General features: G+C 40.7%; 1 protein-coding gene across 4 annotated transcripts in view; it reads right to left on the bottom strand.

Annotated features, from left to right (window-relative positions):
* Positions 1-25,498, bottom strand: part of RIGI (RNA sensor RIG-I) — a 68,076-nt gene that overhangs the window by 32,041 nt on the left and 10,537 nt on the right. For 3 of the 4 annotated variants that reach the window (XM_075210878.1, XM_075210877.1, XM_075210880.1), the window contains 7 exons: positions 22,069-22,200; positions 15,028-15,209; positions 4,903-5,053; positions 3,671-3,778; positions 2,768-2,818; positions 1,047-1,151; positions 336-489 (listed from right to left, as the gene is read on the bottom strand). In XM_075210878.1, coding sequence (XP_075066979.1) covers positions 336-489; positions 1,047-1,151; positions 2,768-2,818; positions 3,671-3,778; positions 4,903-5,053; positions 15,028-15,209; positions 22,069-22,200 — 883 coding nt within the window. Of the gene's footprint in view, positions 1-335; positions 490-1,046; positions 1,152-2,767; positions 2,819-3,670; positions 3,779-4,902; positions 5,054-15,027; positions 15,210-22,068; positions 22,201-24,176; positions 24,386-25,498 lie in introns of those variants that run through there. The other variant, XM_075210879.1, reaches the window with a different exon arrangement.

The following is a 25,498-nucleotide window of genomic DNA, read 5'->3' on the forward strand; positions in this document are numbered from 1 at the left end:
GAAATTTATCATGCATATATTTGGAACTACAGCTGTGTACAACTTCTTTCACTTCCCAGGTTCAGTGAAACATGCAATTTGACATGGATGCCTATCCTTTTGCATTCAACTGTATGTCTTGCTTGGGAGAAGCATAAAAATCACAATGCCTTGAAAACAGCAGTTGGTGCAAGTGCTTATGAAGTTTTAGTAATGTCAGTACGACAGTTTCACAACATATTTAAAATAACTAAATCTGGTATTGATGGGTAATTCCAGGTTCCTCTTCACTTGCCCATGCATGAATTTCCCCAGTTTGCTTTAATTCACAGATCAATACAAAGGTCAGTACTTACTCAGTATCTTGAAAGTACTGGCGGAAAATCTCTTTCTGTTGCTCATACACTGGCACTTTTGTGGCCATAAACACAATCTTCCCTCTTTGTCCTTCTGGCCTGGATTTTAGATGGTGTTCACAAATAGATAATGCCACAAATGTCTTCCCTGATCCTGTTAAAAGATAATCCCCCAAAGATGAGTCAACACTTATTAAAGCTTCAATGTATTTGTAATGAAACCTATTGTTTGATATTGCTGCAAGTTTCATACTTTAAGTTCAGATTGCATGGGGATCATTTAATGACTGTGACGGTTAGGATGCACAGCTCCACCTATTCAACAGAATGATCACATCTGCCCAGCACACCCCTCGCCTATGCCTAGGATGACAGGCACTAGTGGCTCACACCTAATAGCTATAATCAGTGCAAATGTTTTCCCCATTGCGGTAATACTGTGTTTGAAATAAGCCCGTTTAATACAGGGAGCTGAACATCAGACGGATTGTACTTTCACAGAAAATATGAAACTTTAAGTGCTATGCAAATATGTCACTCTCCCTCCACCTCACCCACGGAAATTCTGTGCCCTCCTCTGAAAAGTAGATTGCAAAATATGCATTAAACATAATGGCAGTTAATGCCTCAAAATCGAACTCTTTATCAGTGTAATTAGATTATAATACATGAATATTAATTTGCTAATAGCTTTCATTTAAGTAACCTGACCTGTTGGAGCACATACTATTGTGTTCTTGCCACTGTATGCTGGCTGGGCCAGTTCTTCTTGATACTTTCTCAGCTTCATAGTTTTAACTGATGTGGGGAAATAACCTAATAGACAAAATGGTATAAATAAGAAAGCAGAAATATAAACCTTAATACAGTAACAGAAATTACACTGAAACAATTATTCAAACAACATTGTTGCCAATATCTGAATATAAATTCCAAGGATAATTTGCGGCTGAACAGGTGTACTTACTAGCAATGTAACCTAGACAGACCTTGGTGTTGTATAACCTCATGACATGTTCATCACCGATGCCGACCATGATTATAAAGGCTGGTTTTGTATTTTAAATATGCATATTTTTAAATGTAGATAATAAGACCAGGCAATGAAAATAGTATGCTACATACAGACTAAAATAAGTTGAAAATTACATTTGGGTACTTTTTAAAAATAGGGACATCAGGGATAAATCCTTTAAAGCTGTGGCTGCCCCAGTGAATTAGGGACAGTGAATGATTTGATTTAGTGGCCAACTTTTCTCCTTGACCAAAGGAGGTTATGTTAATGCTGTATGCTATGTAGTTAGATGCTGAAGTTATGAAGCCTATTGTCCTCTGTTGTGCAAAAATGAAATTTAGTTTTGTGAGACAAGATATTGTAATAAATCTCACAAGGTGGAAGCTATAAATTAAGCATGAGTGACTTGTTTGGTTGGTAGCTGCAAAGCCTTTTTGTCAATGCAGAACTTACAGATTTCTATATGCCTTCTAAGATAACGGCCACCAGCCAATACTCTCACTGAGGCCCCATCGGGACCTACAATATATACACTGAAGCATATTTGTTTGCACACAAAACCCAATATAAATATTACATTAAATTGTGATGCCTGTAATAATGAAGTAAAAGACTGTCCTGGTGTCCCCTTACTCTCATCACTTAAATCTTCATTTAGAACAATATAATAAAAGGGTTATGTGATAATAGGCAGTGGCTTTTTCCACAAAATGCTGGTGTACAACATCAACAAGTGGAATGTAGCAGTGCATGCACCTGGCTCTCAAACCGGTGCATTTAAGCCAAATACTTTCATAAATACCCTATATGTCCATTTACTGTATAGGCGCATTGTAATTTTATCAGCTGTATTGATTAAGGGTAATGTCTGTGCAAGGTGTAACAGAATTGTGTTATAATCATGTTAGTTGTTCAGGTCATATTAGGTGGTCTAGCACCTTATGCATGTATATAGTGTAATAGAATAAAATTATGATAATGTACAGTGGGCAGGTCAGGTGGGGTACTACCTTATTCCTGTAAATGGTACAATATTTACAGACATAAGGTACTACCCAAATATGACTTGACCACTGGATACTGTCATAGAATAGCATCCAATGGTCACATCATGTTGGTTAGGTGTAGCATTCTAAGTCTGTAGATATTACAATTATATCAACAACAGGAACCATAGTTGTGTTTATACAAACACAGGGCACTACATTTACTAGAGTATGTAGCACACAATACAAACACAGACATGGGCATTATATTGATCTTAAAGGAATATGTATGCTGGAGACATGATGGAAATCATAATAAAAGGAAACCACAACAAAAAAACAGGTTTTTTACTTTGCAAAAGCTTCAAGTATTAAATGTGAGTTTTAACATTGGATTTACAACTTGCATTCACAATTTTATCAATACTCACTGGCCAATTTAATCATTTTTACTGTGTGTTCACTGTTAGACTCTACAGCACCTAAAATGTAAAAAAGACAAACATTAAATCAAAATAAAATAAATTCCTATTGCAGCAAGTTTGTTATCTTTTGGAGGAGGGAGGTGGGAATCAAATACACATAACATAAGTGAAGAGAGCAAAATAGGAATAGATTACAAACAGCTACAAAATAATATTATTAAAAATACAATAACCATACCTATACTGTCTATAGAAAGGGAGCTCCTATGCCATGCAAGAACTGTTTATATCACAACTGTCCCTCTCCCTGTGTTACATGAATATAATATGTAATTTCACCATCCACAATTCCATCTGTGTTTTTCAAAACAGAGAAAAATTGTACATCCCTGTGATATGACAAGAGCCATTGATTATGATTAAAAATTGCAGTAACACAGCTCCAGATCCAACTATGCTAATCCAAGTGCATCAGCAGTCTGCATTTTTTTTGAAAAAGAAGTGTCCTAAGGCAACAAACAGACTGCACCTGGAAAACCAGGAAACATGAGAGCCAAATAATGCTTCATTAAGGGAAAGTATGCCATTTATTGTATTTAGTAGGTAAATAGTTGACATGTTACAGATTTACAACCTTAGACAAGAACCATTAGACAGCCCGTAAAGACAACAGCTGCCATACTGCATCATTTCTAGAATCATAAATAACATGGAGAATTTTTTTCCCCAAAAGTCGGTATGTTTAGGTATAGACTTATAGACTTCAAGTCACTGTCTGCTAGAGCAAAGTAATTAGTCTTTTAGTCATTCATGGTGGCGAGGGTACATTAACATAGTGGAGAAGTCAAGTTGGACAATGCCAGCGTGCATCTACAATGTGAAGAAGATGAAGACCTTAGTGTAAATTACCTGAGAGACATGTGTCTACAATCATCGGCTCTTCTGAGAACTGAACCATCATCAAAGCACTAGTTCCTTCTCCTGGGTCTTCCACTGACTGACATTTTTTTCCACATTCTAAAAAACAAAACATAAATAAACAGGGTAACTGTATGTTAGTATTTACTTCTATTTTACAAATACATATTATGTTAAACCGCATAAAGAAACTAATAATACATTGTGGTGCACATCAAATCTCCACTCTTGGGATGCCCTCATTTCGCCTAACTCCTCCCTTCAGCCAGTGCGATTGTCTTCTCCTCTGCAATTGCTGCTATTCTGCCCTCTAAACCTATGCACTAGGGCCACTTGCACAAATCAAGTAGTAGTATAGACATCTTTACTGACTTAGGGTAAGTGTGAGAGATGGAATTATATTTAGGAGAGAAAACATTTTGTAAAAATGGGGCAGGTTTTTCAGAGGTCACCAATCATGCGGGACATGTCTTCATGAGTTGTATTCTACGAAAATACACCAGGGTCCCTATGAACCTGAGCAAATACCAACACCTATTCTAAAATAATCAGCACTAATTGATTCCCTTACTTAAGAAGGTTGTATCATTAAAAACTACATTTTAATATGGTTTATATGGGAAAACAATTTAACTTTAACAATACGTCATTACATTTGAACTATATATTTAGTCAAATCTACCTCCCTCACTGCCCCCCTCCTTTCTAGTGACTTGTTTTCTGTCCAAGGCTGCTGTTGTCTGAGACTACAATAATGCAGCATTATGCATGCGGACGTGATGCAGAACAGTCTTTAGAGGAGTATTTATGTTGGAGCTGCCCTTCATGCTCTGACTCAGTACAGCTCATTTCTATGTGACTGCATGTGCTGTCCTCTTTATACAACTGTTGCTGGGAAGTCTTTTTAGCATTGCAAGTATTGCTTTCTTTTACTGTGTGTATAAAGTAATTAATATTATTTTATTTATACTGCAGAATTATACAACCTCTTTAAAAAATTCAGAACTTCCACATAAGCCACCATGGGAGAGAAAAATCTGTTGAGCCGTAGAGAATATCTGTTATAACTGTTAAAATGATGACAATGCTACAAAGACAGATAACTGTTGGCTATTACAGCAAAGGCCTTTTTTATAATGTCTTGGGTTTACCATACTTTGCCCTCTTTTTTTCTATAATAATAATAAAAAAAATAATAATAATAAAAAATATGTTTGAGTCACCTTTGTCATTATTCCAAAGCTGTAGGACAGGTGTGCAATCTGCTTCTTCCAAGGCCAGAGTGAAGACCTTTGGCCATTCTGTTTTATCTGATCGGAGGAGGCATTGAATAAGTTTCTCAGCTCCAGCTGCTGTGCCTTTCATTCTAGTTTCCTGATTAAAAAAAAAAAAGGTAATTATAATATAAAGTACAACAATAAAAGAGGATTTTTGTACTTGCAACGCTGAAGTACTTAGGAGTTAGCTTTTTTCAAAGGAAGGCTCCTCCCCTCTATATCCCCATACCGAAGGAAACTCCAGCTAATTACTAACAAAGCCCAAAGAACAGAGCAAGGAATGAAAAAAAATTGACTCTCCACAAACATAACAGAAGATACAACTAAAACAATGAGTGAAAAGGGAGGGAGCGCAGAGTGCCTCAGATGGAATCAGAGAACCGACGTCACCAGCTTCTAGATATATACAATCTTCTCCCACGGAAGCAGAACTCTCTGCTGGCAAATGCAAATAGAACGTCAAGGAACACCACGCGCTGGGCCATAATCAAGTTGAATTTTTTTGTCATTTATTTTCCACCCATGAGATTCTGAGCTGGTATCTGAAGGTGGTTGAGAAGAAGCAAAGAAGAGCCAGCCTTTGTAAATCATCTAAATAAGGAAACACCGTGACTCCCTTTGATCTGAGAACAGCGGCCATGATCGCCTGTCATGGCCGCTTGCTCCAGCGCTGCCGGCTCTCTGCTATCAGAAGTGTCATTTCCAGGTATCGGCGGTCACATGATCGCTAAGCTCACGGCAGGGAATTTGAACTACAAGTTATTTAAACCTCACTCTGACACTCGGTGAGTGCTCTGGTGTCCTTTCCCAATCGGTTGGTATGTGAAGATAGGTGTCCTTTATGTCTAATGTAGAATGGAAGTTGTACTGCTCCATGGCATTAATCACTGACCTGAGGAACTCCATTTTGAACCTTTCCACCCGGATCCGGGTGTTTAAAGTTTTCAGACTCACAACGAGTCATAATGTCTTGTCTGATGTCTGAAACAGGAAAAGATTGAAATAAAATCCCTGTTTCTTCTGTGTTTCTGGAACTGGAACAGACACCTCTAATGTCAGTTAGGACTGAATAGCCCACTGAGAGCTAGTCTTGGATCTGTCTCCCGGAAAGCCCGTAGAAAAGAACCAATTTGGCGGAGGGCCTAGGAGGTCTATGATATAGCCTCTTTCTACAATGCCTTTTACCCACGAATCTGAGAAGGAGTCTCTCCATATGTCCCAGAAACACAGAAGGTGGCTTCCCACCACAGAGGAAACTAGGTGCACAGGAACCCCGTCGTGCCATTGGTTTGTCAGAGGGCTTGGGGTTGGGCGATTGGGGGCCCATGCCTGTATTCCCCTTTGTTGACCCTTCGAAGTGGAAGGCCTTTGCTTTGAGGTTTTTCTGCCCCGAAAATGAAAGTACAGAAATCGCGGTCCCCTAGACCTGTGTGCATTTACCAGAAGTAAAAAAACTTTCCCTCCCATAGCCTTAAAGGGCAGACATTCCAAAGTACTTTAGGACTCAACATCTGCATCGGACGCTATCAGATGCCACCCTAATGTGATCCATTAAGGGCAGCAAATTAGAAGCCGATGTGCCTGAAGATCCTCGATCGCCTATTCTGACCACTTCTCAATAGCTTTGCCGACCCATGCTGAAGCCAGGGTAGGTCTTAGGCTCGCACCTGCTATGAAATAAATGGACTTTAAAATGCCTTCACACTTTCGGTCCGTATTGTCCTGAGAACCAAAATAAAGTGGTTGATTTTGAAAGACACACCACCGGCATGTGAACGCTGGGCAGAACATCCCTCTTCAGGTAACCTCATCCGGGAAGGGGTAAATAAGAGGAAACCTCCATGGAAATTGGAATTTCTTATCAGGTATTGCCCACAGTTCCCTTAACATCTCGGACAAATGAAAAAAAAAAACGTCAGGAAAAGAATGAATCAGAATCCTCAATATTTAGGATCTGGCAAACCATGGTAACCAAGTCGTTTACCCCGTCTGCTAAAAGGTTCTTCCACAAAACTGGTGGATTTGTCATAATCAAAGTCCCCCATTAACTCCCACTCCTCTTGGAAAGAATTTTCTGAATCAGAGTCCCCTCTAAAGTGGACCTAATGGGGCATGTGATGTTTTTAGGTTTTACTGTAGAGAAGAGGAGGAGACTTAAACTTTTTCAGAGAAAGAAACCTGCACTATGCCCAAAACTGCCTTTTCTAGGGTCTTAGCCCAAATGGGCTCAGTAGATGCCCTGTAGTCGGTTCTGTTATGACCTGAGAACTAATACCCTGAAGGGGCGTCTCAAGATTGGGATCCCTGGGAGCTGGTAAAACGGAAGTTTTTCCACAGCGATGTGAGTCAGCTCAGCGATAGTTTGCTCCAGTGATCTTTTTTCAAGCCGGTTCAACTTCAGCAGCATTAACCTCAAACTTGCGCTACTCACAGACCTCAGATTCACAAGCCGCGCATCAGGCATCTGGTTTCTGTTGTCCATTCAGCCATTTTGCCTGGCACTTGGAACAGATAAAGCAAATGACAGACTTTCCCCATGCGGACTTATGCTTGGAACTGGTCCCTTTTTCTGACATGGTGGTAGGGAAATAATCACTGTAGTCCCCACATAAAATCAAGCATGCTACAGAGTAAGCGGAAGTAATCTGTACAAATATATATGTAAATAGAATACAAACGGAAGAGAGGCAGCAATAGACAGAAAAAAGTATTAATACCCTGACAAGAATACAAAAGGCTTTTAAATATACCCAGCCCGTGGGAGAGAACTTCTTGCTGGAGGGAAAATTAGCCTGTCAGATAGGAAGATAAGAGATGAGAAGACCTCTTCCAAGCTATGTCGCCTACATGCTGCTTGAGCAGAGTCTGCAAACACCCCTCACACCCAAAAGGCCCAGTCCAGCAGTGACAGCTGTATATATACAGCTTTCCTGTGCCATGTTGTGTCTAGTGGAAAAAAACCCTTTGAAGGGGTGGCTGATGTATTAGCCTCATACCTAATATTGAAGTCATAAATAAATTTAAAGAAAAATTAAAAAGTAAATGGAAAGCTGCCATAGGCGGCCCAGAGAAGAGCTTCCAAACTCCAGGGGATATATTTACTAAAATACGGGTTTGAAAAAGTGGAGATGTTGCCTACAGCAACCAATCAGATTCTAGCTGTCATTCTTTAGACTGTACTAAACGAAAGATAACTGGAATGTAAATGGTTGCTATAGGCAACACCTCCACTTTTTAAAACCTGCAGTTTAGTAAATATACCCCCAGGTCACTTAGTAAAAACTGTAGTTTTTCTTTGGTGGGGGGATATAGAAGGGAGGAGTCTTCCTTTGAAAACGCCCAAGTGCCCAGCTTCAGCATTGCCTTTATATACTCATGGTGAAGCAGTGTTCCCCAGAATGGATGACAGAAAAAAACATTACTTGATCTATATTTATACTGGCTGTGCAGGCATTGCAAGCTTTGACTATGCAACCTGTATGTCTTTAGCCAGAAACTGGAATTGTGTTTCACACAATTGCATGAACATTTCAATACAAAATCAGATAAAATAATACAGTGATATGATTGTTACTGTGTTAAGTGTACGTGTGTGACGTACCATGCAGTCGAACCTTTCAAAGTATGCATGTAAAGAAGTATATCTTGATATTTAGATGGATTTGGCACAAGGTTTGTATTGCCTTTGAAATATATCTATCTATAGGCAGCACAGTGGTTAGTTTGGCTGCTTCACAGCACTGTGGAATAACTGTTGATAAATATTTTTTCAGCCTCCCATATTACACAGGATGACAATGCAGTTAATTATTTAAATAGTTATCAGACATGTCTAGCTTTTGTATTTCCTTGACTTAATAACTTAAAGCAGATGTGCTCAACCCCAGTTCTCAAGAGCTTGCAACTGGTCATGTTTTCAGGATTTTTGTCTGTAGTAGCATTTGGGATAACTACTGACGAAGAAAAATAGATTAACTCACCTGTGCATGATTAAAGAAATCCTGTTGGTAGCTCTAGAGCAGTTTACCAAACCCAGTCTTCAGGGACCCCTAACAGTTCAGATTTTCCAGGTCTGGAGTGAAATAATTAGTACCACCTGTGGATCTGTTACAATGTGTCAGTCAGTAATGAATACACCTGTGCTGCAGCACAGAGGTATGGAAAACCTGCACTGTGAGGGGTAACTGAGGGCTGGGTTTGGGAACCTGAGTTTGAGCACCTCCGACTTATAAAGTATTTCAATAAGGATTTTTGATGATTGTAATTTGTAGCACCATGTTTAAACTTTACTAAAACAGATTTAAAAATTCTAATTGCCTTTGTTTATGAAAAAATCACAGAAATGCAGCAAAAATGTACTAATTAATTTTTCCATATGTTGGAACTTTATGGATAAAGGGTTTATAAATAAGAGATCTCGCATAATTTCAAGAATTTAAAAGATTAAGGGCATAGTGAGTTGATAAATGTTGGAAGTAATGTCCTAGGCTGTGTAGTGGGTTTGAATTCAACAGAAGTGTGGGAGATCAACAAAAGAATAGAGATACACACAGCTCACATAGATAAAATACCAAGACATTAAAGCCATAACCCCATGGTCAGATTAATAATGGGTCTGATGGAGTTGCAGCTCCCGGCCCCCACATTTAAATAGCTCCATTAAGATCAATGTCTAAGATACTGTTTATATAAGATGCTCTTTAACTGTTGAATCATTCAATCAACCCGGCTGGGACCAGGACACTCTCTCTTGGATAGGCCCCATAGTTATGAGTCATAGTTATGACTCATAACGTAAGCATCTGCTGGTAGGCTGGCTTCACTTTCATGTAAGTGAATCACCAGCCCCGGCAGATTAAGGCTTGTTCGTGCTGGTGACATGCTTCTCGTAGCATGAAGAATGTGACGATGACATCACTAACCTTACAGCCACCAGGTTCGGACTAGCCCCTTCACTGATTGTACCAAATCCCTGTTCCCTCTAATTCCCATTATTATACCCCCATTAACTGTATGTGTTATATATTAGTGTACCCTCTTTAGTAGCTCAACTCATTATAATTCGCCTGGCTCTCACACCCTGTCCTCTGCATTTCATCAGTCTCCTCCTTCCACTCCTGCAGAGCTGGCCATGCTGTGCACCCTCCTGCCCTGTCTGCAAGCACCCGATCTCCTTCGTCCGGTGAGCTCATGTGCTCCACCCCCCCCAATGTGTGAGGGTCCACTGGCACTGGCCTGTCTCTTCTGCATACTCTTCAACAACACAGTTGAACAACCATTGAGCAACATCTGAAGACATCCAGAAATAAGCTACATCTACTACAACCTGACTCTGTACATCTTCTCTAACTGCAGTGGACAATGCAACTAGGTATATTTTGTGATTTGTCTCAGTTTCTTGCCCTTTATTCTTAAATCCCAATGTTTAACAAATTGCTTTTCTTTCTCTCCTTTCAAGGCATTATCGTTAGGATTATATCGTTCTTCAACCCTGAAAAACACACCTTTGTCCACATTGCCACTTCATTACTCCACTCGCCTCTATTTAACACATAAGCTTTTCTCCCATTTATATTCACTAATTATAACAGCCTCATCCTGTTGCCATAAAATAAAAGGTCACAAATCTTACAATCATCTTTCCTATCTTTCTCGCTCTCTGCTTCTATTAGCTGGTTATATATCACCTAATCTAGATCCCCCTAGTTTTTCCCATACACATATATCAGAACACTACAGAAATCCAGCAAACCTCAAACGCATCACCTGTCTCAAATCTCTTCCAAAGGCCTTTAAATGTGCCCTATGGAATTCACATTCCGTTTGTAACAAACCTAACTGCATATATGACCTCTTCCTCTAAAGCAACCTCAACCTTTTGCCAATAACAGAAACATGACTCACACAATCAGACACTGCCTCACCTGCAGCCCTTTCACATGGTGGCCTCCATTTTACCCACACCTCCATACCTGGAGACAGACAATGGGGTGGGGTTGGACTACTTCTTTCCCCACAGTGCACATTCACAGTTCTACCTAAAATCCCATCACTCACATTCACATATTTTGAAATACATGCTATTTGGTTTTTTTAACCCATTCTCTATGCGTGTTGCGGCGATCTATCGGCCCTTTGGATCACACCAACAATTTCTTGAACATTTCTCAGCATGGCTCCCTCGCTTTATATCTTCAGACATCCCTACCATCATCATGGATGATTTTAACATCCCCATTGCTAATCCACCTTCCAATTCTGCTTCCAAACTACTCTCTTTAACCTCCTCCCTCCTCTTCCCATCAGGATAGTTACTGCCTTGGCCTTGTTTTCTCTAAATTATGCTCTGTTTCTGATTTCATTGACACTTTTCCCCTTTCAGATCCGCAACTAATCCGCTACACGCTCAACCACAGTGCTTTAATCTGTCTGATGTCAAACTCTACCAAGCCTCCTCATTCGTGCAGAAATCTTAACTCTATTAATTTTCAACAGTTTTCCACCTCTCTCCAACACCTCTCCACAATTTCTACATTCTTCTTTCCTGATAGGGCAGTACCTCATTTTCACGAAACCCTAGCAACTGCCCTTGATCAAGTGGCTCCAGCAACTTTTCATACTCTGCATTGACTTCAAAGTAAGTCATGGCACACTAAAGTTACATGAAATCTTCAAAAACTTTCTCATAAAGCAATAAGACACTGGCGTAAATTTCGTACCTCTAATGATTTCCTCACATATACTGCTATCTAACACTCCTATGAAAATACTCTAGACGCTGCTAAACAAACATTCTTCCAATCTCTCATTTCTAATCCCAAATGCCTTTTTAACATATTTACATCTCTTCTCAACCCTCCCTCCCTAAATCCTCTGACAACTACCAGCGCCCAGAATGCTGCTTCCTACTTCAAGGACCAAATTGATAAGATCCAACTTGAAATGATATATTCTCCCTCGACAAGCAATTAGCTCAAATCCTTCTCACTACCCTCTGACACCCTCTTTTCATTTGATCCCACAAATGAAGATGAAGTATCTACTCCCTTCTTATCTTCCTACTCTACATCCTGTTCTCTTGATCGCATTCCCTCACAAATTGGTAGGTCCCTGTCTCCTGTGCTCATTCCACCTGTAACTAACATCTGTAATCTCTCCCTCTTTACTGGCTTCTTTCTGTCGTTATTCAAGCACGCAGCGATTACTCCTATTCTGAAAAAACTAAATTCTGACCCAAACTCTCTCTCAAATTACTGGTCCATCTCTCAGCTCCCATGCCCCTCCAAACTTCTAGAGATAAATGCCTATATGTGCCTCACACGCTTTCTTTTCCCAAACAAACTATTGGATCCTCTTACGTCAGGCTTTCACTCACAACATTCCATAGAGATTGCGTTGACTAAGGTTGTCAATGATTTGATCACTGCTAAAACGAACGCCTAAAATAACTCTCTTCTAATTTTCCTGGATCTCTCTGCTGCATTTGACACTGTTGACCTCTTGCTTCTCATACAAATGCTACAATCCCAAGGTCTTCAAGACACTGTTTTAACCTAGTTCTCATCCTCCCTATCTGATAGCTCTTTCAGTGTTAATTTCTCTGGATCCACCTCTTTACAACTTCCTTTATCAGTTGGAGTACCACATAGCTCAGTACTAGGTCCTCTGCTGTTATCTATCTATACCACTTCTCTTGGAAAACTAATAAGCTCCTTTGGATTTCAATATCATCTCATTGTGCATAATACCCAAATTTATCCATCGTCTCCTGATCTCTCACCGTCTGTGTTGTCCCGTGTTACTGACTGTCTTTCTTCCATTTCATCTTGGATATCCTCTTGCCAACTCAAACTCAATCTTTGAAAAACAGAGCTAATAATATTCCCACTCACCAACAGAAGCTACCTACCTGACATTTCTATTTCTGTTGACAACATAAATCCCACCCCACAAGCTCGCTGATTAGGCATTTAAATCATGTTGCATATATCTAAAAAACATTTCCAGAATACGCACATCTCACATAAGACACTGCAAAAACTTTAATTCATGCACTCCTCATCTCCTGCATTGACTATTGCAATTCCCTCCATACTATTTTCCCCGAACCAGACTCTCACCCCTCCAATCTATTTTGCACGCAGTGGCTAGATTGATTTTCCATTGCAAATCCTTCTCCCTCTGCTGAGCCACTCTTTCAATCTCTACATTGGTTGCCTGTTTTTCCACTTAATTCGATATAAAATACTTCTACTAACATACAAACCCATCAACAAAACTGCACAAACATACATCTGCTCACTTGTCTCAGAATATTTCCCAACTTGACACCTCCATTCTGCACTCATTACCTGCACCCATTCCTGGCTACAGAACTTTTTTCGGGCTGCACTCACTTTGTGGAATTCCCTCCCTCGCACAATAACACTTTCCTCTAGTCTTCAAGCGTTCTCTAAAACCCCACCTCTTCAGACAAGCTTATAATATTCCTGAATCACTTTCTTAATCTCCCTGGGTTACCCTATTACCACCCTCTATCAATTAACACAATACATCAACCCTTTGATCAACATTGCTATGTGACTGGATCATATAGCCCACTAAGGATGTTTTACCTGTGCATTGTGGCTGGACCAATATGCAATATGTAGCACTTAACTGCACGTGTCAAACTCCCAATCTATGGGACAATGGTTGTCCCATAGATTGTAAGCTTGCGAACAGGGCCCTCTTACCTATCTGTCTGTATTACACAGTGTTGTTTTATTACTGTGTTTGTTCCCAAATGCAAATTTGTTGGCACTATATAAATAAATGTTGATGAAATTGTTGTGCTCGGCCTTGGTGGTGCCAGACATGCACCCAACCATGCCCAATCTCTGCAGTGCTGTGGTGGTGATCAGCTCTCTGGAAATAGCTGTGACATGAAAAAGCTTTTTAGATTACACTCTGTAGTTAGTAAACTGCAGCACTCTATCCCTGTTATAATAGATGCCACATAATTAATCTCTGTCCAGCTCACTAAGATACTCTATTTTTGTGGCTGGGGCTATGAGCTAAATGTGCTCATTACTGGTGTTAATGTGTGTCTTTTTTCATTTTAATTATAGAACGCTGTTATTCTAGTGCATTTCAGTAACATTGATTATATTTGGGTAATGTTAATATTATCCATATACTGACTTAGGATCCTATTTATTATAGGGAGAAAATATCTTTCTGCAGGAAAAACAGGTGTTTTTTGCCATAGATAGGGGCTTCTCCCTACTTCTCAAATTCCCTGAGCCAGTGAAAGCCATTGTCAGGTATCACCAACAATTGTTTTTGCCGAGGATCTCTGTTGGAGGCTACTGAATCCAATTTACCATGGACAGCAGCGGTAATTAATATTGTCATCTCAAGATGGCAACAGCAGTGGCTGTGCACAAGAAAAAATGCTTTATTATTTAAATAATGCATTTTTCTTATTTTAAATATATGGAAAACATATTTTTTGTCAATTTTTTTGTACGAAAGTGGAACTTGAAACTTCTAATAAAAAAATGTGATTAAATATGCAGTGTTTTTCTTAAATGCCTGTAGATTTTTTTCTAGCAGCAGATCCTGTGCGCGGCCCAAGTTTTCTGCTGCCCTGTGCACATGCCTTTATGCTCTCCTGTACTTTTTTTAATCAATAAATTACTATTAGTTTTCACCTCTCTCCAGGTCTGCAATACATTGCTCAGTTTCACCTACAATGAAGCAAGTTGGTGAGATTTTTCTCCAGTAAGCATTTTCTATGCAAGCTTATTTTCCTATATACTAAGATTTATAAAAAAAAATATATGTTCCTATTCACTAAGATTTATAAAAAAAAAACTGTATGCTCAAGACAAAAAATAAATTGGAAACATTTTACTTGTCATCAATGCTTAGCGAATATCTCCACATGGGTAAATTTCATACTTTTTTAGCGGTGCATAGCCAAGCTTACAGATATATTTAATATTTAGTGCACACCAAAGGCACCAATAATGATCACATTTACTTTACATAGATGAACCACATTTTATATATTTGCTCCAAAATTACCTGTTGAATCTCTTCAATCTCTCTGGGCATGAGACAGTGATTGAGGTTTGGTAAAAGTTCTTCAGTTTTGATGTTACTTCTAATAGTACTGTATATCATGTTTAACCATTTCTTTGGCTCCTCTAGGCGTTCAATGTTGTCAAAATTTGATTTTTCAAGTGCTTCAGAAAGACCACTATACCCTTAAATAAACAAAAAATATTTAATACAAGATTTTCCATATCAAATGTGGAATAAGTATAAAAGTGGAGCCAAGCAAGACCAGTCGTTTAGAACATTAGCTAGACGATAGATTGATATAAAGTGAAGTACACTTCAAAACTTTACAATATCGGTATTTACTGACATTGACTGGGCATGTACCAACATATTAATTGAATAAAATGGCACTCTCAAGAGTGTTGTCAGACAGTACATTATGAACAATTGCACCCCCTACACTCTATTAAAGAAGAATACTGCACAGCCTTAAAATTGTAGTGTAACCCCTCTAAAAAATTACTCTGCTCCATTCTAACTAAAATGGTAATTACATCCTTTTATCCTAATCCTGGGGGACACTGGAAACACGATGGGTATAGAAAGAATTTAAAATAATTTTTCAATGGCAAGCTCCTCCTCCTGTCTTAACATCTTGTGGCTATACATTTCAGCTTAATTAACAAAGCTTCAAAAATAAGCTCAACAAGGGGAGAGAGGGAGAGAGAGAATGATAGAGAGAGAGAGAGAGATATTCTGTAACACAACCTGAATTCAAACATGAAGAACAAAATAGAAAATGGAAAACAGAACAAAATAGGCAAAACGGGGTGGGCATATAGTGTCCTCCATGGATTAGGAGATTTTACGTAAGTAGAAAAAATCACATTTTCTCTGGCATCTTATGGGGGAGACTAGAATCACAATAACATCCAAATGCTCTTTAACAGGGCACACGAGTTTGCAACCAAAATAAGCATCTCTGGATGCAAAAGTGTCAAACCTATAGCATTTCGTAAACGTGTCTACCCCGCACAGCTCAGCTGAGCAAAGGAGCCAACCTCGCCGCCCAGGAAATGCCCACAGAGCAGGTAAAATGAACAATCATGTCCACCAAGAACAGGTAAACCCGTGCTTGTGTAAGCATGATGAATCACAGACTTAATCCACCTGTCAATAGTTTAGAGGCAGGCCAGCCTCTCTTTAGCGCATCATACAGAACTACCTCCTTGGCTTTCGGACTGTAGGTCTGCAAGGCATGTACCGGATCCAGCCCGTCTAACGAGGTATCCCCAGACTCAGAGATAACCTGCTAAAAAGGAAGGAACCACAATTTCCTGGTTCAAGTGGAACCTGGAAACTACCTTTAATTGAAACGTCGGCTTCGCCCAGAATACTATTCTATCCTCGTGAAACACCAGGAAAGGAGATCTGCAAGACAAAACCCTGCAAGCTTTAGAGATCACAAGAAGGAAGGTAGTCTGCCAGGATACATATTTTAAATCCACAGACTGTAAAGGTTCAAACGGTGGCTGTTGTGACACCCCTAACACTAGAATAAAGTCCCAAGGGACCACTGGAGATATGCAGGGAAGCTGTACATGCAGCACTGCCAGAAGAAATGTTTGGACCTCAGGCAACAATGCCAGCTTTCTCTGGAAGAACACAGGTACAGGGCTCATACCTGGACCTTCAAAGAATTGAGCCTGAGCCTCTGATCCAAGACCCCCTGTAAAAAAGAGAGAAGACAGGACAGTCTAAAGACAGATGTAGCAAACCCCTTCTGCTCACACCAGGAAATGTATGCCTTCCAGATCCTATTGTAGTCCCTGGCAGAGACTGACTTCCGGGCCCTCAGCATGGTTTGTACCACGCTGTCTAAGAGACCCTCAACTTTTACAATAATGGCTTCAATAGCCACCCCCATAAACTATATGCTAAATGTTAATGCAGGAACGGGACTTGAGAGAGACGGTCTGGTCACAACGGAAAGTCTCCACAGAGGAGCATCCAGCAGTACCAAAACCGCCTGGGCCACTTTGGGGCCACAAGGATAGCATGGACCCCTCCTGTTTTGATCTTCTTTAAGACCCTCAGGAGCAAGGCCCCTGGAGGGAACAAGTAGACTAGAGGGAAGTTCCAAGGAGGCACCACGTCCACGAACAATGCCCCAGGTCTATGGACTTAGCCCCGTAGTCGTTCAACATTTGGTTTAGGCAAGACGTAATCAAAAGGACCGAAAAGAAGGATGCCTAGGCCTGGAAGCTTTAGATGGGAGGACCAAGCTCTTCTCAAAAACTGCAACCAGTGAGAGGGATGGGCAGCAGAGATCCTGGCCCATCCATGCTAGCATCAGCGGTGGCCTTTCCTAGGTACTCTGCCATATCTCAGATGCGGCCTGAGAGTAAAAGCAACTCAGATCTGGGTCTACCTTATGGCAGACTCTTCAACAGTTAGACCCAAGCTGAGGCCAGAGAGGGTCTCAGCATAGTGCCATGGCTGGATCGTGAATATGCATAGACACACTAAAGGCACGACTACTTTGGGAGGGGATTCCCGCTCTGTCCTCGGACAGCCACCTTGCTCTTCTCTAGAGCTGCACGGGCCAGCCAAAATGCGGCTGTTATGTAAATAAAATGCCCCTCCTCCTCAGATAAAAGAGGAGCCTTACCTGAGGCGATACATCCAGGGGAGATCTGGCTATTCACATGTACAGATGAGATGCTCCGTTGATTGTGCTGCCCATCGCTGGTGGATCTGCGGTCACTCCCCTCCAGAGGGCCACTACTTGACTCACGGAAGCGGACTGCAGGCTGCCTGTAAGTGCTCGTAGCCTGCTTCTGTCTAACCCGTTCGTGGTGGCAGGGGGTACAAGCCACAATGTAGCATTAAAATGAAATAAGCCAATAAATAAATACTTAGAAAGTGGGGGCAAACGTGCCTGCTCCTGTGAAGAGTATAGCCACTAGATGGATAGAGAGAGAGAAGCTTGCCATTAAATAATTATTTTAAAGTGCCAGAGATCCTCACACCTCATCTATACACATTGTGATTTCACTGTCCCCCATAGGATGTCAGAGACATTGCTGTACAAGCCGGGCTGAGGAGTGATATCTCTAACTGTTCCTTCTTTAGACTACTTTGCTTATAAATAGAACTGGTGTGCTCTCTGACTGACTAGCTTTTGGTAAACTCAAACCTGCAGTGGGTTAAACAGCTAACTGCAAAATGCTGTTTGAATTTGAGTTTAAAGAGCAGAATAGTTAGGCAGAATAGTTACATAAAAGTGCAAACTGGACTATTAGGGGCCTACTTATGAAGAACCAAAATTGTGGAGTTTTGTTTTTTACAACTGATTCTATTACATCACACCTAAAACTAACTGCCTTATTATGTCAATTTAAAACCTTTTCCAAGCATGCAGAGCCGTAACTAGGCATGTGTTGGCGGTGCCGTCGCCCAGGGCACAAGTCCAAGAGGGCGCAGCGGCCGTGTTGCTACTTGCCTCTCTGCTCTGGCTCTCTGACAGCAGGCTGCAGAATGCCGCAGAGCCCATGCTCTATTAAGGCTGGAAATCGGAGACTCAGTATGTGAGGCTCGCTCACTCTCCTCCCCTGGGACAGTCTCTCTCCCCTCAATCATGCCCCCATCTCTGTGTGTGACAGGCAGTGTTGGCATACCTCCCATTTCACGGACTTCGTACGGGTGGAGCTTATCAGAAAGAGGGCGGACAACTTTTGTCTCCTCTCCTTTCCTTCTCTGCCCCCCTCCTTCTGCGTGTGTTTTAGCCTCTGCCCCCCTCCCTCCCTGTGTGTGTGTCAGCCTCTGCCTCCCTCCCTGTGTGTGTGTCAGCCTCTGCCTCCCTGTGTGTGTGTCAGCCTCTGCCTCCCTCCCTGTGTGTGTGTGTCAGCCTCTGCCTCCCTCCTTCTGTGCGTGTCAGCCTCTGCCTCCCTCCCTCTGTGCGTGTCAGCCTCTGCCTCCCTCCCTCTGTGCGTGTCAGCCTCTGCCACCCTCCCTCTGTGTGTGTGTGTGTCCACCTCTGCCACCCTCCCTCTGTGTGTCCGCCTCTGCCACCCTCCCTCTGTGTGTGTGTGTGTGTGTGTGTGTGTGTCAGCCTCTTCCACCCTCCCTCTGTGTGTCAGCCTCTGCCATCCTCCCTCTGTGTGTGTCAGCCTCTGCCCCCTCCTTCTGTGTGTGTCAGCCTCTGCCACCCTCCCTGTGTGTGTGTATGTGTAAGCCTCTGCCACCCTCCCTGTGTGTGTATCTGTGTGTCAGCCTCTGCCATCCTCCCTCTGTGTGCTACTTGCCTCTGCACCCTGGTTCTGTGACTGCAGACTACAGACTACCGGCGCTGGGCACTTGGCGGCTCAGCGTTTCCAAAGAAGAGCCAGGTGATACAGCACAGCGGCGCTTGGACTGGGAAGGTAGAAGAGGACTGTCTTCAGATAGCAGAATACAGAAGAAGGATAATGAATAAGAATACAGAAGTATAGAAGAGAAGCTGAAAATGTAAATATGAAGCAATAAATTGCCCACAGTCGCATGCAAAATCTGGAAGACAAATAAAAGTCACTTTAATAACAGTCTGTGCTTTTTCCCCAAATGACTTTTTTATTTCCCAGCACACCAAATCATTTAATATTCTAAGCTGTGCTAGCATCTCTCAATAGAAACATAGAATTTGATGACAAGGAACCGCTTGGCCCATCTAGTTTGCCCATTTTTTAACCTATGGTAACCTCAACCCCTATTTGATCCTTAGTTCTTTATAAGGATATTCTTATGTTCCTATCCAAAGCATGTTTAAATTGCTCTACTGTATTAGTCTCTACCATCTCTGATGGGAGGCTATTCCACATATCCACTACCCTTTCTGTGAAGTAGTTTTTCCTCAAATTTCCTCTGAACCTACTTCCCTCCAGTGACAGTGCATGTCCTTGTGTTCTAATATGTCTCTTCTTTTGAAGAATGTTTCCCTCCTGTACCTTGTTAAAACCTTCATATATATGAAAGTTTCGATCACGTCCCCCCTTTCCCTTCTCTGCTCCAAACTATCCATATTAAGATCTTTTAGTCTTTCCGGGTAAGTTTTGTGCTGTAGGCCATGCACCATTTTAGTTGCCCTTCTTTGTACAGTCTGTAATATATTTATATCCTTCTGGAGATATGGCCTCCAGAACTGAACACAGTATTCTAGATGAGGCCGTACCAATGACCTATACAGTGGCATTATTACTTTCTTTCTTCTAATGATTTCTCTCCCTATGCAACCAAGCACCTCTCCACCTCTGCAATTTATAGAATTCAACATTTAAAAATAATATAAGGAGTTATTTTATTTATTTCTGCCAGGACATCTTTAAAATCAGAGAGCACACCATAATGAGAACGCGGTCATCTGCTTAAGTGGAGCCTGAGAAATGCATGAAAAATATATATCCAGCTTTACTGCATATCTTTAATATGCAGGAAAATATATGGCTGATATCGGCATCAAATCAGTTGTATCTCTCCCAATATGCCATCACATTTCACTCTGCAAGAGTGTTGTTTGTTCATTTTGCTTGGGATTGTGAGACTGATATGTATATGAAAAGGCTACACTGTCTGGGATTGCTATATTATTTTTATTTTAAGTAAAAAAAAATTGGAACCCCTCTATAGAGCAGCTTACCCCTGTGCCCCAGACCAGGACTAGGTAAAACAACTAGAGTAGAAGAAACACGCCACCTGACCTGTCTCAGGGCACAGTGGATGGACCAGTCTTTTCATTTGCACCCCATCACTGAGAGAGGGACGGCAAGTCAAATTCTCATATATAACGCATAATTACAATGAGACAGGGTTATTCATTTTTGTGTATAGATACAAGTTTTTTGACCATTGTTGGGCTTCTTTACAGCTTTCAGGAATAACCGTGAGACACATGGAAGGAAAGGTGCTAGCCACACCTCCACAGTAGGTTGGCCACACCCGCTCGACAAAGGCCACTAAGATGGGGGGCGCCAGTGCCCAGGGCACTAAAATATGTTGTTACGGGACTGCACGTATGCAATTGAAAAAGTTAAAATCCTCAGTGAAATTCTGCAACAATAGCCTTTTTGACACCTCCAAGGTGTAAAGTCAGTTACTGACTAGCTAAACTATGCAAAAAAAAACAGTTATGATGAGGACATAGAGGGTATTTAGCATTTTTGCATTGCATTGACAATAAATAAAATACAATAACAAAACGCATAATGAACACTTTTGGGGGAATTCAATTCCGTTAATACGGTAATTTTAACCCTGATTTCTGCTCGCGGCTCCCTGAGCTGTGAGCAAAACCCAGAGTTAAAGATTACCGTAATATCAGTAATAATGTGCATCGTATTACCGTAATATCGGTAATAGTGTGCAGGCCGCGTTACTTTCCTCAGTAACTTGGCCAACTGAATTGAGTGAAATTATTACCTTGTTACATTAACAATTGTTCCACTGACATTAAGGAAGTTTTCCCACAGAAAGTAATGGCTACAGTGACTCCAGTGATGGCACTTTCCCCATAGATCTAATGGCTTGTGCCTTGTTTGCATAGGCAAAGTTTTTCAGGTAAAAATGTGGAAAAAAAGACACATTACAGCTTAAGTAGACAGAGCGTGATATTCCTGAAGAACAGACTTGATGACTATTCTGATGATAACAAGTAGTAGGTCTGGTCCATGTTTACAAAGTGCAGTACAGCATTTTTAAAATAGGCAAATAATAACGGTGATGTGTTTCTTTAAGAACCCTTTGAGCCTTTTTAATTATTCCTTTTAGTCTTTTATTGCGGAGTTTAATTTACAAGAGCTTCTTACTTCAAACCTATCTAGGAAAAAAAAAAAGCAAGCGACACCTTTCTGCACTCTACACTTTTCAGTAGGAACACCTTAGTCATGGCTTCCTCCATAGAAAGAAAAAAAATATTAATTATTTATCATTTGTATTTTCCTCCCCCCCCCACCTCCTCCACAGAATACATTACAATCCTAAAAGCATGTGAATTAAAAAAAAACAGACAGCCCTAACTTTAAAACAAACCTTCTGCAAATAAGGCATCTTTAAATCCCTGGTACCATCCTTCAGCTTCCAGTTCAAGTAACTTATCCATGAACATTACTGCAGCTGCGGTCGGTCCTTTTCTCTCCTCAGCTACAATCTGCTCTGTGACACCTTCAGGAAAATGCAAAAGATACAAAGCAATAAGTACTTGGAATACTGTTGCTATAATAGATGCCATTTCAAATATCTCGCGTTTTGTAAAGGTTTATTATGTCACTGAAAACAGACTGACTTTAAATTACAAGTTGCTTTATATACACAAAGCCAAATAATACATTTAGCTCAAACACAGCAATAAACAAATAATGAATAAATAGCATAATAACTCCCAAATTGAATCCACAAACCCTCCTCCAACAGTTCCCCATGACGCTGCAGAGGATGTCAGTGCAAGAGTTATATTCTGCTTGGAAAAACTCCTGGAATAATAAACCCAAAACAGTATAGCTGCAAAATTTCACATATACTTCATTCACACTGCCGCCCCGGCAATATCCCAGGTTTTTGAACCCAGGATATTGCCGTGTCACAGAGCATCCCAGCTCATCAGACCCCGTTCACACTGCACCTTGGACCTGGGAAATTCCTGGGTCGACCCCATTCATACTGAACTCGGGTCTGCCCTGGCAATAAGTGTCAGTCATCACAAGAGGAGCTTTGATTGGCTGAGAAAGATGAGGTCATTTAAAGGGGACTTTTTTGTTTTTGCACACAAAGATCAGGCCAAAGTGGGTGGTATAATAAGATTAGATAGCGCAAGACTCGGATCGATATAAAATTTATTACAAATACATGTACATCAAAAATGATAAGCAATTACTACAATATATTCTGGTTAAGTGAATACAATATTAAAGGAGACCTGACAGTCGCGAGACTAAGTCAGTGACAAGGTATCATTATAAGTATCACAGTGAAGGTATGTATATATCACTAGAACAGTGATACTTAAGATATATGAATAATGTCACACATAAGCATAAAAACTGATTTATAGAGCTTTTAGACACTGATAGGTGTCATAGATATCATGGAGATTAGCTACTAGGAATTAAATGGTATAGTGATTATCGCTATGCAGAAGGTTATAGATCTCATCAAAGAGCATCAACTGTACAGGTAACAACATGCAGTGAACAGTAACGATAAACAGGTAATTCCAATTAGTCAAGACGTGCTTAGGTAGTCTCCAATTAGAGCATTGATTGGGATGTGAATTCAGAGGAATCGCAGAGGGCTTCCGTTAAGAGGTCAGTCTTATTAGGTTGATTTCCAGACTGGTTTAAATGTGCACCTCTATATAATAAATCCCCTCAGAGTGTCATATGACGACAGACAAGTCCAAGTAAGTATAAAGGTGTAGCACGCTGAAAAAAGGAAAACAAAATATCAATAGATGAGCAGACTAAGCCGCCCCCAGTCTCCGCTCTGGAAACTCCTATAAATAGAGTTGTGGCCAACAATGCTGATTTATATAAACGGAGATATAAACATCAAACCTGCATGTCGGGCTCAATGTCCTCCAGACGCGGTTTTCATTGTGTTAGCGTCCATTGAAATAGATCGTAGAAAATGGTGAGTGATCACATTGAAATCAGTGTCCTCTGCCTGCAAATTAAGCCATGTCGGCATCCATTTCAAATGAAGTGCAGAGATCAATGTGTGGTTAGCAAACAGAATGAACTTAATCCAACCCCAGGGTATGGGAAAGAAGATGGTACTATTCTAAAATATACCAACAGGTGAATTGTGTCCTGTAACCAAAATATTGCTAGTGTGTATGTTTTGTGTTTTCTTTGTGCTAGGTATTATAGATTGCAAGATCCACGGGTGTAGGGATTGTTGTCAAAGTTCCAATATTCTCTGTAAAGCACTGCAGAATGTGTGTGCACTATGGAAAGAATAGTTAAAAATAAAATTGAGCACACATATATTCTGCTGTGTATAACATCGAATATTTCAGACAACCACATGAATGAACTTGCACCAGCGCTACTATAAATTGAATCTGTTGTATTGAATTACAGGAATCCAAGACTGTTAATGGGGAGAAGATCCCGGTACACATCATTGGGGATGCAGCTTACCCATTGCAGTGATGGTTGATGAAGGGCTTCACCCAGCACCATCAACTTTCTGCGAAACAAATTCGCTTCACCCCTCAGCTCTGCTTGGATGGTGGTAGAAAATTCCTTTGGACTACTGAAAGAACGTTGCCGGTGTTTATTGAAGAGAAATGACACTGATACCAAGCTTCTACCTCATGTAGTTGCTGCTTGCTGTATTTTACATAATATTTCTGAAATACAGAAAGAGCAGTTTTTACCTGAGTGGTACATGCATGAGTCTGAACTATCTGAGCTTTCTATGGATTCAGGGACATGTGAGGGCGAGTGTACCAATACCTGTGCAGAAGTCATACTTACCACCATCACCGCCAATCTATCATCACTAATAGAGTAGAGCAGTGCCAATATAAATCCAAAAACTTGTTTTATTTTTACAAAGGTGTGTACAGTATATCATAAATAAAATAATTGTACACATATACAGTTTTGACAAACATACACCAACAAAACTACTGCCAGGTCAACTATTGTCCCAGAGCTTCAGATACAAACTAGGGATGTGCACCGGCGACTTTTGAGGTCTCGTGTTTTGTGTTTTGGATCCGGATTTTCGCGATGTTTTGGGTTCGGATTTGTTTCGCAAAACACCTGCCAAAAGGTTTTGGTTCGGATTTAAGGTTTTGGATTCGGATTTTTTTTGAAAAAAAAATAAAAAGTGTAAAAATCAAGTTTTTGGGCTTATTTTCACTCCTACGCTATTATTAACCTCAATAACATTCAATAACAATCATTTCCACTAATTTAAAGGCTATTCTGAACACCTAACACCTCACAATTTTTTATTTTTTTTAGTACAAAACGTTGCAACGAGGTATCTTTCTGTTCCCCACAATATAATTAAAAACCCATCAACTGGTCTGAATTACACCCAAAAATAGTATCTGCACTGCGTAGAGTAGTGGGCACTGGGCACCACAATAAAATATATAGAAAACCTTTAACAGGTCTGCATTACACCCAAAAATAGTATCTGGACTGCGTAGAGGACTGGCCACTGGCCACCACAATATAAAATATAGAAAACCTTCAACAGGTCTGCATTACACCCAAAAATAGTATCTGGACTGCGTAGAGTAGTGGGCACTGGGCACCACAATAAAATATATAGAAAACCTTCAACAGGTCTGAATTACCCCCAAAAATGGTATCTGGACTGCGTAGAGGACTGGCCACTGGCCACCACAATATAATATATAGAAAACCTTCAACAGGTCTGCATTACACTGCACATACGGCTGCTCCTCCATCCTCCATCATATACATGTTGGAGTTTCAGCGTG

This window comes from Mixophyes fleayi, chromosome 1 (genome assembly GCF_038048845.1).
Source record: "Mixophyes fleayi isolate aMixFle1 chromosome 1, aMixFle1.hap1, whole genome shotgun sequence".
NCBI lineage: Eukaryota > Metazoa > Chordata > Amphibia > Anura > Limnodynastidae > Mixophyes > Mixophyes fleayi.